Here is a 14,124-nt window from a genome sequence, read left to right as displayed (position 1 = left end):
TGAAACCCCATCTCTACTAAAAATACAAAAATTAGCTGGGTGTGGTGGCTTGTGACTGTAATCCCAGTTACTCGGGAGGCTGAGGCAGAAGAATTGCTTGAACCAGGGAGGCGAAGGTTGCAGTGAGCCAAGATTGCGCTGCTGCACCCCAGCCTGGGTGACAGAGCGAGACTCTGTCTCAATAAAAAAAAAAAAAAAACTTTTACTATTAGTAAGGATATAAAATGTAGCTTAAGATTACTCTAGGGCTGGTTATAAAGTCGTATATCAGATTTCTATTTGCCCAGTGCTTTCTTATATTTAACATACATATTTAAACATAAAAAAATACATCTAAAATTAATTGTTATCTATGTCTATTCCTTTGAATGAGACAAGAACCTTAGCATGCTATCATATCTTCTATTTCTTCATTGTCACTCTCTTTTGTAATCATCTGGGTTTTTCATCCTGTTATTAAATTACCTTCAAAATGCCTTAACCATCATTTTGATTCAGATACGTTTTACTTGTTGATTTATTTACTACAGTTTCTTGTAATCCATGCAAGTTTTACTTCATTTGATTCTTCTTCTTCTTTTTTTTTTTTTTTTTTTGAGACAGAGTCTTGCTCTGTGTCCCAGGCTGGAGTGCAGTGGCGCGATCTCGGCTCACTGCAAGCTCCACCTCCCAGGTTCAAGCAATTCCCCTGCCTCAGCCTCCTGAATAGCTGGGATTACAGGCTTGAGCCACCACGCCCAGCCAAAACCTGGTTTTCGCTGACATCACAGAACCACTGATTCTTTTGTAGCTGGAGTCTGCCCCAGTGATTTCTTGCTATGTCTTATTCATTTCAGCCAACTTGAGCAGTTCCATCTTCTATGACTTGTAGCAAATAACACATGCGAATCTTTTATTCCATCTTTTCTGGTCACTTTTAGGGGTTTCTGTTTATCCTCAGAGTTCTGATATTTCATCGGGGATGTATTTTTTATGGGCCATCCCTACCCTAGCTCATTCATTATGCCAAACACCCTACATTTTATTTACTCTGAAGACTCACGCCTTCCTCAGCTTGAATGTGTTTTCTGCTATATTTCTATCACTATCTCTTTATGTAATCTATGTGTTATTATTCCCCACCTCCCCATTTTCTCTGCTTTCTTCTTCTGAATCTTTTTATTAGATTTTGGATATCAGAGCACATATCTCCTGCATGTCTTCCAAACGTTTTTCTCAATCTCTGGTGTTCTGATGGTATTTTTCTAGAGTTGCATGAGATTTGCTCCTTTGAAAATTATATATGTTCGGGGTTACTTTGAAGAATATGAAGAGAAAAAGGGAGGTAATCATGGGTACTTAGTCTGCCACCCTTTACTTTGTAAATCTCAGTGCTATGTTGTTTTGCCAATAATGGTCTACAACTGTTATATCTTTATTACTATTATTTTAAAATAATAATTAAATACAAAAATAACATATGATCCAGAAGTGGAATTGCCCATATGTTAATTCTATCTTTAATTTTTTTTGAGGAACTGCCACACCGTTTTCCAGTGCAGCGGTACCATTTTATATTCCCACCATTCATGCACAAGGATTGTTTCCTGGTTTTCTTTTTTCCCACATTTTATAATAGCCATCCTAATGAGTGTGAAATCACAGTGGATGTTTGATCTGCATTCCCCTAATGATTAGTGAGGTACACTATTATCTTTTAACAATATAAAACATCCATTTTGTTCAATTTAATGATTTTTACTGTGAAATAATCCTTGTATTATTGTAACACTGCGATCCAAGATTTCTTTTTCATACTATCTACCTGACATCTCTTAGTCCATCTCTGCGTTTTCTATCTTCAAGTACCCTTTGCGTTTAGGTTTGCCTCTGTAAACCCTAATGTTGGATATTTAAAAAATCACAGTGCAGGTTATCGAGGAGGCAATTGTGATGATAGTGCTGGGAGTTGGGCTTTATTTTAACCCTAAAATAAATCACTTCAAAAAGTGACTTTAAAGAAGTCACTTTTATTTTATTTCACTTTATTTATTTATTTCACTTTATTTTAACCCTAAAATAAAGAAGTCACTTCAAAAGAAGTCACTTCAAAAGAAGTGAGTGCCATGAAGAGGGAAATACTGGGTTTATGCTTTTGTTTTACTCTGAGTGCCAGTAAATATGTAAAGATTACAAAAATTTATTTATTTATTTATTTGAGATGGAGTCTCGCTCTGCCGCCCAGGCTGGAGTGCAGCGGCGCGATCTCAGCTCGCTGCAAGCTCCGCCTCCCGGGTTCACGCCATTCTCCTGCCTCAGCCTCCCGAGGAGCTGGGACTACAGGCGCCCGCCACCTCGCCCGGCTGATTTTTTGTATTTTAGTAGAGACGAGGTTGCACCGTGTTGGCCAAGATGGTCTCGATCCATCTTGACCTCGCGATCCGCCCACCTCGGCCTCCCAAAGGGCTGGGATTACAGGCGCGAGCCACCGCGCTCGGCCGAGATTACAAAATTTAGACATAATTCCTTTTTTATTAAAATTGCGGAATGGACTGTAATAGTTCTCTCACCACCTGTGAATAATCAGCGGCAGCTAGTCTTCCACATTTAAAAATTCATACTCACTTTTCCGTCTTACTATTGTCATTCTAACTACGAATATAGTGAGTGGTTTAGCAGAGAGTAGCTGGAGCCCAAGCTGGAGGGACTCCAGCCTTCCCCAACTCCACAGCCCGACCGCGTTCTCCGCTCTCGGGGCTGTGGTTGCCTCTCGGACACCGTAAGTGGTGGTGCCGCGGCGACGTCTGGGAAATGAAGTCCGGAGGGACAAACGCTGCGGTTCAGCCAGGGAAACCCGTCGGCTCTTCGGCGCGCAAGCGCAGTGGCGCCCGGCGGCGACGGGAAGCGTCTCTGAACTAGGTGTTCTGTTCGCCTCTCGTGCGGTGTGCAGCTGCGCGCTCCCCGCCGTGGCGGGCCCAGGTACAGGCTGCCGGTGAGGGCGGGCCCGGGGCGTGCGGCTACCGCGGCGGGACCAGGACGAGTGCTGGTTGCCGCGCGTGCCCGCCGAACCCGGGCTCCAGGCGTCCGAGCCGCGGCGGCCTCGGCAGGTGAACCCGGCCCCGGAGGGGGCGTGGCCTGGGAAGGGCCCGGCGGTGGCCGGGAGAGCGCGTCGACGCCGCTGGACTCCTGGGCCGCAGCCTGGGCCGGACTGTGGGGGAAACGGCTCCAGAAAAGAAACTGCAAAACGTCGGTTCGGTTCAGGGTCCAGAGCCCTCCGGGCGGTTTTCTGCTCTTGGCGTTCGTGGGTTTAACCCTCCCTCTACTCCGTTTCCCGGAGTTTAAAGTTTAGATTAACTCGTTTTTGGCAGTCTTGCTCGTTTGGCGGTGTTTTCCTACAGTCAGTCCTGGAGAGATTTAACCATTTCCTTTTTTATTTACCGTAACCATGTCCACTTGCTAAGTTACTTCCCATTTCTCTAAATTTTAAATCCATTTCTAGCCGGTGGTGCTGTTCTCTTGAGCCCTTGTTTTTTGGGGCCGGGGAGAATGGGTAACGCCACCTTTAAGCAGCTTTGATAACTGTTTTTGATGAAAGAAATAAAACTTACAAGAGGAAGAGAAGAGGACTAATTTTTGGTTGGCTGTTCCTAAAAAGGGCATCAGTTCTTCAATTGCTCTTTTTCGTATTGAACAACATCCAAGTGCAGATGTGTGGAATATTGTGTCATTTCCTGTTACTTTATCTGGATGAGCCTTGCCTGATGGTGCCCCGACCCTGTTAATGCACACCAGATCGTCTCCATCCCTTCGCTCCATTCGTCTTTATCGTAAAGCACTGGCAGAAGGGTGGCAGGCCCGGTGACTGTGTACCTGCTTCCCACACTGATTTAGGTGGCTGGACTCAGGGCCTCTCTGGCCTGGGCAGTGCCAGGCTCCTTCTCTGCAGGTGCTCAGCTTATGGCTTCTTACCCGGTCTGGTCTAATGAGGGTGGGCATGCAGGCTGGATGAAAAGACCTCACAGCTTCTTTCTCCATTCCAGGTGCCTTCCCCAAGAGGGGCAGCAGGGAGGGGGAGATGGCAAGGAGGTTGCTGCCAGCCCAGGTACAGGTGAGTGAAGGCTTCTTTTTGCTTGAACTGCCTTCAGGGTCTAGAGGTGGCAAACTTGTTCATCTGTTGTTGAGCTTCTCTACCCAGTGAAGCTCAGGGAAGGACCAGAGGGCTTGATAGCTGAGGAACTCTGGAAGGAAGGTGTTTCCCTTGCCTTACAGCCTGTCTCATACTTTTTTTTCTCTTTTGAGATAGGGTCTCACTCTGTTACCCAGGCTGGAGTGCAGTGGCACGAACACGGCTCACTGCAGTCTCAGCCTCCCTGGTAGTTGGGACTACAGCATGTGCCACCACAGCCGGCTAATTTTTGTATTTTTAGTAGAGACCGGATTTCACCAAGTTGGCCAGGCTGATCTCGAACTCCTGACCTCAAGCAGTCTGCCTGCCTCAGCCTCCTAAAGTGTTGGGACTCCAGGCGTGAGCCACCGTGCCCAGCCCCCAGTCTCATACTTTTTGACAAAGAATTTAATGGGGCTCCAACGCCAGGCCACTGCCACTCCCAGAGCTTTGTGAAAGATCCAGGTATGTTTTTGCCTTGTGGAGGACAAAGACACGGAGGAGTAAAATAATCCCTTCCTAACAGTGGAAAATTTCAAAAAGAGAGGCCCTGTATTCCCAGGACCTTGGGAGGCCAAGGCGGGTGGATCACTTGACGTCAGAAGTTCAAGACCAGCCTGACCAACATGGTGAAACCTGGTCTCTACTAAAAATACAAAAATTAGCTGGGCATGGTGGTGCATGCCTGTAGTCCCAGCTACTTTGGAGGCTAAGGCAGGAGAATCATTTGAACCCGGGAGGCGGGGGTTGCAGTGAGCAGAGATCATGCCACTGCACTCCAGCCTGTGTGACACAGTGAGACTCCATCTCAAAAAATAAAAAATAAAAAAGCCAGGTGTGGTGGGTCTGGTGGTGCGCTCCTGTAATCCCAGTAGGTCAGGATGCTGAGGCAGGAGAATCACTTGAACCCGGAAGGTGGAGGTTGCAGTGAGCTGAGATCGCGCCACTGCACTCGCCTGGTGACAGAGCAAGACTCCATCTCAAAAAAAAAAAAAAAAAAGGAAAATATGTCTGCAGGAGATAAGCTTTGTGCGCCTTTCTGATGATGTACAGGATACTCAGTTCAGCATTTTTAGAGTATTAACAAGCTGGAAACAACCTAAACCTCCAGTCCGAGGCGAGTTACATAAACTAGATCATCTATACCGTGGAGTACTGGGCAGCATGTGAACAGTGGTGACTGGGATGCAGTTATTTGTATAATGGGGTTTTATTTTTATTTAAACATAGAACCTTATTTGCATGAAAATCATCTGAAGAGACATAGCAAAAAGTTGACTTTTTCTGGTGGTAGAAAGTTGGGTGAACGCTTCTTGTTCTTTTGCTTATTGATCTTTTAGAATTTTCTAATAAGCTTTTAAAGATGATTCTTTTGTTTTGTTTTTAAGAGACAGCCTGTTGCCCAGGCTGGAGTGCAATAGTGTGATCACACGTCACTGCAGCCTCCACCTCCTGGGCTCAGGCAAGCCTTCTGTCTCAGCCTTCTGAATGACTGGGACTACAGGCACATGCCACCACAACCAACTAGTTTAAAAAAATCATTTTTTTGCAGAGATGGCATCTCCCTATGTTGCCCAGGTTGGTCTCGAACTCCTGGGCTCAAGTAATCCTCCTGTCTCGGCCTCCCAAAGTGCTGGGATTATAGGCGTGAGCCACTGTGCTCAGCCAAGAAGATGACTCTCAAGAAAAGAAGGGGAAGTGGTCCTAGTTCAGAGCAGTGACATGCCGTCCAGTGAAGGAGGAGAGAGGTAGAAGAACAGGAGCTTCGGGGGTGGGGAGGGAGACTCCTGACCATAGCCTTCTCCTTTGGCCTGAAAGGTGATACAGCCCATCACCTGGGACCTCTCCTGACACAGCCATGCCTGGCACATTTTCATAGGCTTCCCTGTTGTGAATGTCAGTGTCCCCTTTCCCAGGACTCAGAGATGGCCCAAGTTGAGGCAGAACTAGGACTCAGTGACCGCCTTTCCAGGCAAGCCTGGTGGCGTTCCACCTATACCTCCCTCAGTGAATGTGCTGGTGCCTCCTTCCGAAACCTGACTCTCAGGTGTCGCCTGTAAGGTGAGAGTTTGGTCTAGGTGATTGGACATTTCCAAATCTAAAGTTGAGTGTTTTGTGATTATGTTTCATGGTTTCAAGTGCTTATCTTGTTTGACTTCTGTGTTCAAGCTTCCTGAGGGGACAGTGTTTCACTCACCATCGGTAAATGATAAATGTGTGCTTGGTAACTGAAAAGTTGTCCAGAAATACTTGAAATACTTAGAACCCTAAGTTGTGACAGGGTTGCTTCTCAGTCGTCCCATGGTGGGGACGGTCTTGGATGAGCAGGAATGGGTTTGCCATTACAGGAGTCCGTGACATTCAGGGATGTGGCCGTGTTCTTCAGCCAGGACGAGTGGTTGCACCTGGGCTCTGCCCAGAGAGCCTTGTACCGGGAGGTGATGCTGGAGAACTACAGCAGCCTGGTCTCGCTGGGTAAGGAGCTTTCCTCCTGATGCAGAATCTTCCGGGAGAGCACCTTAGCACCCTCCAGGGAGCACATTTGCAGGACTTGGCCAGGTTGGCTCACAGGTGGGCTCCAAGAGTGGCTATTGCCATTCCCCTTGGTTGTACCAAGAGACCTTGGCTTAGTAGAGTTGATGAAAGGCATCTTTTCTCTGCTTCTCCTGTCTTCTGCCCGCTGAGCTGTGTTCCCTGAGCCCTACAAGGTGTTCTTGCTGAGAGGGGTGCACAGTCAGAGCCCTCACTTTCTTCCTGAGACCACCTCCTGGTCGTCCTCTAGGTGCCCAATTTTAAGCCTCTCTCAGAAAAAACCTCCTCCTTCCCCGTACTGCCCCTCTGTCCTGGGCACTCTGCGCCTGGACCTGCCTGCCATGATGGCCACTCATGTCTCTTTCTTGTTTTTGAACAGGGATTCTCTTTTCCAAGCCAAAGGTCATCTCCCAGTTGGAGCAAGGGGAAGACCCCTGGATGGTGGAGAGTGGAGTTCCCCAAGGCGCACATCTAGGTGAGTGACAGAGTAATTGGGAGATGGGCGTAACATTTTCCGACTGCCAGGGCACAGTGAGGAGGCTGTGCTCAAGGATCTCCTTGATGTGCCAGGCCAGGTGGGAATGCTGGGAAGGCAGATCCTTTCTCTCTACTTTTTTGATTACTTGATCCATCAGTTTCAGGGGAGGGTTGAATTCTCCCAATATGGGTTGCACTGTTTTCAGATGTCTTGTAATTTGTAGGATATGTAATACAGTGTATCATGCGTAAAGGTTTACAATTCTTTCATGCTCCTTTTTCCTTGCTTTTACTGGATTGATTTCTTTTCCTAAATTATTTTCCTTAGTGGCTTGAACATACACTACATTTTTTTTTTTTAATCACTACAATACATCCCTCATAGTTTCATCTTGGAACCATCTTTTGCTTTGATTTCTTTGGTGTACAACTTATCACATGTGGTTCAGCAGGGGAAAAAAAGCAGATATATGTATATGTATTTAGATACATGAAAGAGGGAAAGAAGGTGTGACAAACAGTAACAGTTATGGAATGTGAGTGGGCTTCCAGATACTCATCATGCCATTCTCCTCTTTTCTGTGAAAATTTAGAAAATGATGCATCCCAGATCCCGGCTCCGAAGGCGTGTCACTTACTCCCTATATGCCCTTGGCTGACTGCATTATCAGCTTCCGCATTCGTTCTCCTGTAATTCTGTCTGTGCTTCTGGCGGTAGAGGAGGCCTCTCTTGAGCTTTACCACTTGTCTGGTGTTTATTTCTCACCTGGGCAGGTCATGGGCTTTCTGGGTCAGTTCACTTTTGCGTTTTCATGACCTCTGTCTTCACATTTTTCCCTTCGGTTCCACTAGAATATTTTCTTGGGTAACGTTTCTCAGAAACGTTCGTGTGTGCAGTACCTGTACGTGTCTAAAATCAGTGGGTTTTTTCTCTCCTCTGAGATTTGTGTTTTGGATCAAGAATCCTGGCATCCGTTTTTTGTTTGTTTGTTTGTTTTTTCTTTTTCCTGTTGTCTAAACTGCTCCATTGTCTTTTGGCATGGAGTGCTGCTGACAAATAATCCCATTAGTCCGATTCTATTTCTTGTATAGGTAACTTGTTTTTTCTTTTCTGTCTTCTCTTTGGAATCTTACAGGACATCATCTTTATCTTTGGATTTCAGACTTTTCGTTGGGTTATATGAAAGAGCACTTTTTTTCTTTGTTCTTTGGCACTTTACTGGGCCCTTTGCTTTGAAGATTCAGTCCTTTCTTTCATTTCAGGGATCTTTTGTTTTTGCCACATTCCACCGACAGTGTGAGGCAATTGACTGCAAGGGTAGTGATACAATAAAATAGAAATTCAATCAGAAATCTAGAAAATAAGTAGATCTGTAGTAAGGACCAGAATGGTAGCTATTAATGAGTTTCAAATTTCGCTGTGAGCTTTCTGGTTGGCAAATAAATCATTGGTATCAAATTGTCAGTGTTGTTTTACAAGCATTTTAAAAAAAATTAATTATTTTAAATTTGTACAAATTCTATGTGCTATTGTAAAAATAGCAAAAAAAAAGTCATCTGGAATTTTACCAACTACGATCAATTATTGTTGTTTATTACCCATTCAACCTGTATTTGTTTAAATGTGTTTGTGTGTGAGAGACAGACACAGTGAGAGAGAGACAGAAAGATTGATTATACAGTTTGTTCTCGAGCCTGTTTTTAATTGTGAATGTCCTTCAGTTATTCAGCCCTCAGTGAGTAGAGGCCTACCTCATTGAGAGGACTATCTTGTATGTTAAGCCAATTAAACAGTCTTCCTTTTGGAAATTTTAGTTTCCAGTTTTTCTCTGTTATTAACGTTGCTAAGATGGTTATGGGAGTACAAAGCCATAATGTAAAGAGACAGAGGTACCAAGAGTAAATCATCACAGTGTGAAGACATGAGTATTATGATTGAAAAGGCAAGGCATGTGGATTAAAAATCCACAAGGGACTATTTGAAACACTATTCAACTTCATTAAATTAAAATCAATGAAATTCCAACAAAGCACAAGTTACCATTTTTCCCTTATTGCCAAGGATTAAGAAATATATATCCAATGTGTTGTCACTGCTCTGAGTGATAAGCAGTATCGTTAGTGGGACTGCAACTGGTACAGTCTTTCCGGGGATGGTCTGGCTTTGTTAAAATCAATTCCAAGTCTAGAAATCTTAAGATAATTTCTGCACAGATAACTGTGCAGAGTTGCAAAGATGTTGTAAAAGAATATTTGTTATAACTTGAGGCATCACTGCCACAAAAGGAGGAGGGTAAATGACTCTCAAAAAGGGATTTATTAAATGATGATGTTTTCATGCATTGTACATATTATATAGCCATTAAAATGATGATGTCAGCTTACATTTATTGACATGGAGAGAAGCTCGTGATTTTTAAGTGAAATGGAGGTAAAGTTACTTTCAACTCATTTTAATTTTTTAATTAAAAGTTATCTTTTTTTTTTTTGAGATAGAGTCTCGCTCTGTTGCCCAGGCTGGAGTGCAGTGACGCGATCTCAGCTCACTGCAAGCTTCGCCTCCCGGGTTCACGCCATTCTCCTGCCTCAGCCTCCTGAGTAGCTGGGACTACAGGCGCCTGGCACCTCGCCTGGCTAATTTTTCGCATTTTTAGTAGAGATGGGGATTCACTGTGTTAACCAGGATGGTCTCAATCTCCTGACCTTGTGATCCACCCGCCTCGGCCTCCCAAAGTGCTGGGATTACAGGTGTGAGCCACCTTGCCTGGCCCAAAAGTGATTTTTTAAATGCAGAAAATTCTGGTGAGCTACGTCCCACATATGATAGTGATTACAATTGCATGATGTATTTATGGGTGAGCTATATGTTCATTTTTATAGTTTTCTATATTTTTGTTATGATGATATATTTCTTTTGTAGTTAAGAAAATAAAAGCTCTTTCATAAAATACAAAAGAAAATCATTTCTTGTGAATCAATGATTCCATTTCTTGTACTGTATCTTAAGTAACCAAAAAGGTGGACAAAAAATTACTCTCAATAATGTTCTTTTCTCCCAGTATTCGCCAATATCATGATAATGGTGTTGGTGTCCATTGAGTTGCCCAGAGCAAAAGCTAGGAGTCACCCTTGAGTCCCCTCTTTCCTTGCCTCTGTGCTCTATTCGTAGGTGAAGATACCTGCCAGTGCTACTTGCAGAACATCCCAGATCTGCCCACCTCTTTCCATCTCTTATCACCACATGCCATTGCCAGCCACCACCATCTTCATCCAGGAAGAGTGCATCCGCCTCCTCATTGGCTGTTCTACAGCTGCCCTTGTTCTCTTTCTCCCCGGCCCCATAACAGTTTGTTTTTCATACAGCAACCAGAGTGATCCTTTTTAAACAAAAACCATGTTATGTCATGTCCCTTCTAGCCCTCAGTGATGCTGATGAACTTCCAATATCTTCGTGTATCCTAGAAAACTCTCTGTGATATAGCCTGGCCCACTTCTTTTCCTCATCCGTGACACTCTCTCTTTTTTCACTCTGCTTCAGCTACCATCGACTGCTGTATGTCCTGGAAAACAGGAAGTTTATTCCTGCCTAGGGCCTTTGTGTTACTTTTCTTTCTGACTGGAATCACCTTTTTACCCACATTTTTGGCCAGCGCTTGTTATTTAAAACTCATCTTTAATTTCATTTTCTCATCACCCAGTTTAAAATAGTTGCCTGTTCACTCTTATCACACAGCACTTTGTGTTTTCTTACAGTTCTCATTGCTCCTTTGTACTGCTGTTGATTTGTTACTTGGTCTTTGTCTGTACCACACTGCTAGAATGTAAGCCTTGAGAACAGGCCCTTGTCTGGCTTGTGCCCTGTCATTCCCAGAGTCTTAACCTTTGCGTAGCACACAGTAGGCATTCAGTAGATATTACTTGAGTAAGTGGATGCTGTTATTTACAGCACTCTGAGGAGGCCTGGAGCACCCTGTGTTTGGAAGAGCTCTTCTCTTTCATTTAATTTTAGCGCCTCTGCAGTTTTTCCCTTGGAATTTACCTGAGTGCACTGGTGGCTGCCCTGGGAGATGAAGCCGAGGGACACAGGCTGTGCTCAGAAGGGCCTCATACCCTAGTGAGCTATGCTTTGTTAATAGACCAAGACTGGCTCCTCCTGTTGTCCCCTAATTTCCTCAGCCCACCTATATGTAGGTTTCTTCAGACCCTTCCCACCCACACATCTGTCGTCCTGCTTCCTTCCTCCTCTTCTTTTTCCCATCCTTTCCTAAGATTTCAAGGCTATATTTTTTTAACTATCCTTGTGTGTTTTTATGTCACTTTTTTTTATTTTCTGTTCAAGAGAGACTTACATGTTTTGTCTACTTTAGGATGGGAAAGCTTGTTTGAAACCATAATTTCTAAAGAAGAAAATCAGGAAGTCATGAAAAAACTCATAATTGATGGTGCATTTGACTTCAAGTTGGAGAAAACCTACATAAATGAAGATAAGTTAGAGAAGCAACAAGGCAAAAAGAACAAACTTTTCAGGAAAGTGTTAGTTACCATCAAAAAAGTCTACATGAAGGAGAGGAGCTTTAAAGGTATTGAATTTGGGAAGAACCTTGGTCTAAAATCATCACTTATTAGAAAACCCAGAATGGGTTCCAGAGGAAGGAGACCCCGTTCACAGCAGTATTCAGTTCTCTTTAAACAACTGGGGGTCAACACAGTGCGTAAATGTTATAAATGTAATGTCTGTGGGAAAATCTTCCTCCACAGTTCCTCCCTGAGTAAACACCAGAGAATCCACACGGGAGAGAAGCTCTATAAATGTAAGGAATGTAGGAAAGCCTTCAGCCAAAGCTCATCCCTAACTCAGCACTTGAGGGTTCATACAGGAGAGAAACCGTATATATGTAGTGAATGTGGAAAAGCCTTCAGTTTCACCACATCTCTTATTGGACACCAGAGAATGCATACTGGAGAGAGACCTTATAAATGCAAGGAATGTGGAAAAACATTTAAAGGTAGTTCATCTCTGAATAATCACCAGCGAATTCACACAGGAGAGAAGCCCTATAAGTGTAACGAATGTGGGAGGGCCTTCAGTCAGTGCTCATCTCTCATTCAGCACCACAGAATTCATACTGGGGAGAAACCGTATGAGTGTACTCAGTGTGGGAAAGCCTTCACTTCAATATCGCGGCTAAGTAGGCACCATCGAATTCATACTGGAGAGAAACCCTTTCATTGTAATGAGTGTGGAAAAGTATTCAGCTATCACTCAGCCCTTATCATACATCAGAGAATTCACACTGGTGAGAAACCATATGCATGCAAAGAATGTGGGAAAGCCTTCAGCCAAAGCTCAGCTCTCATACAACATCAAAGAATTCACACTGGAGAAAAACCCTACAAATGTAATGAATGTGGGAAAGCCTTCTCTTGGATTTCACGGCTTAATATACATCACAGAATTCACACTGGAGAGAAACCATATAATTGTAAGGAATGTGGAAAAGCCTTCAGTTCCCACTCAGGTGTTAATACTCATAGAAAAATTCATACTGGAGAAAAACCTTATAAATGTAATGACTGTGAGAAAGCATTCAACCAAAGCTCAGCTCTCATTCAGCACCAGAGAATTCATACTGGAGAGAAACCATATAACTGCAAAGTGTGTGGGAAAGCCTTCAGACAGAGTTCATCCCTTATGACACACATGAGAATTCATACAGGGGAAAAACCTTACAAATGTAAAGAATGTGGGAAGGCTTTTAGTCAGAGCTCATCTCTTACTAATCATCAGAGGACTCATAATTGAGAAAAACTGTATAAATGCATGTGGGAACCGAAGTTTATTCTGTGCTGAATTTCAAAAAATTCATTGTGGGGAGAAAGTGATGAAGAGTAGTTAATCATGGGTAAAACTTCAGAGTTAGACCTCATCAACATCAGAGAGTTCATGATGCAGAGTAACCTTGGGAATGCTAGAAAAGCTTCTGTAAAATGTTTGTTCATATGTTCTTAAGTTATTACCATGAAATTGAGAAGTTTTAAGATTGCAGGGTTAGTATTTGATTTTCTAGTGATGTATGTTAACAGCTACCAGTTTCATGAGCATCACTGGGAAACCTGCTGTTTATGTGCAAGTACAGCCATAAAATCTAGACTTCAGATAAATCTAGGAATCTATTTTTTGAAACTATTATGCAAGCCAATGGTACTAGAAAGAATGTTTTAGAAAAGAAATATGTACAGGTGACCCATAGCTACCTCACTGTCACTAAAATGTTTTTTAATAGTCTTAAAGCAGATTCTTTACTTCCTGATTAAGACTTTGAATTGTTTCTCTGCTTTCTAAGCCATTCACCTGAGAAGAAAATCACTCCATAAACTATGCAGACATACTATCTTTGAGTTTTCTTCCTGACTACTTGTTCCAAACTCTGAGTCAGATCTAAAGTCACTTTAAGTCACAGAGTGCATGGTATTTCACTTGTTTTTCTCATTGAAACTGATTACCTTTGCTGTATTAAATTGCTAAGTAAAGGTCATTCAGACAACCACTGCTTTTGCAATTTCCTGAAAAATGTTAGAAATTAACTCAGAATGTAGCTAATAGGGAGCACAACTCAGCTCCCAGGGTGTGCCTGCTTCTGTGAGTTTTCTGGTTACCAGCCACCAGAAGACCGAGCAACAGTGTGGAACTCAGGGCGTCATCCTTGGAGGTAAAATGAACCAGATGACTTTCACACTTATTCCCACTTTTTTGCCTTCGTCAGACAATGGTCACTTTCTCCCCACCTTCTGAAGGCCCCTGGGCAAGTATTTAGGCTCTGAGTTCAGATGCTCTTTCCTCCAGAAAATGGACTTACATTCTTCCACAAGTGATTTAGCTTGTTTCGGCATTTCTAAAATGTGACTCGTAAGATTAGCGAGCTAAAAACAGTTACCTCACAAGTCAAGCTAAAATTGTTGGGCTTTACAGA

At 43.4% G+C, this 14,124-nt stretch overlaps 1 protein-coding gene and 1 pseudogene across 2 annotated transcripts; one reads left to right on the top strand and one right to left on the bottom strand.

The window, feature by feature from the left end:
• The window catches only part of LOC105537308, a 34,654-nt pseudogene extending 30,859 nt beyond the window's left edge, over nt 1-3,795 (bottom strand).
• ZNF879 (zinc finger protein 879) lies at nt 2,812-13,701 on the top strand. Of its 2 annotated transcripts, none has more exons than XM_011976875.1 (5): nt 2,812-2,958; nt 4,020-4,087; nt 6,493-6,619; nt 7,056-7,151; nt 11,521-13,701. In XM_011976875.1, exons 2-5 carry the CDS (start codon nt 4,055-4,057, stop codon nt 12,954-12,956), a joined length of 1,692 nt encoding a protein of 563 aa, XP_011832265.1. In that variant the 5' UTR covers nt 2,812-2,958; nt 4,020-4,054; the 3' UTR covers nt 12,957-13,701. The 2 variants fall into 2 exon arrangements, with proteins under 2 accessions (XP_011832265.1, XP_011832266.1); XM_011976876.1 differs by having other exon boundaries at nt 2,858-2,971.
• Nucleotides 13,702-14,124: the final 423 nt, after the last annotated feature.

This window comes from Mandrillus leucophaeus, unplaced genomic scaffold, assembly GCF_000951045.1.
Source record: "Mandrillus leucophaeus isolate KB7577 unplaced genomic scaffold, Mleu.le_1.0 Scaffold170, whole genome shotgun sequence".
Taxonomy (NCBI): domain Eukaryota; kingdom Metazoa; phylum Chordata; class Mammalia; order Primates; family Cercopithecidae; genus Mandrillus; species Mandrillus leucophaeus.
The sequence above is the reverse complement of the archived record's forward strand: the minus strand, read 5'-3'. Positions and strand labels throughout refer to the sequence as shown.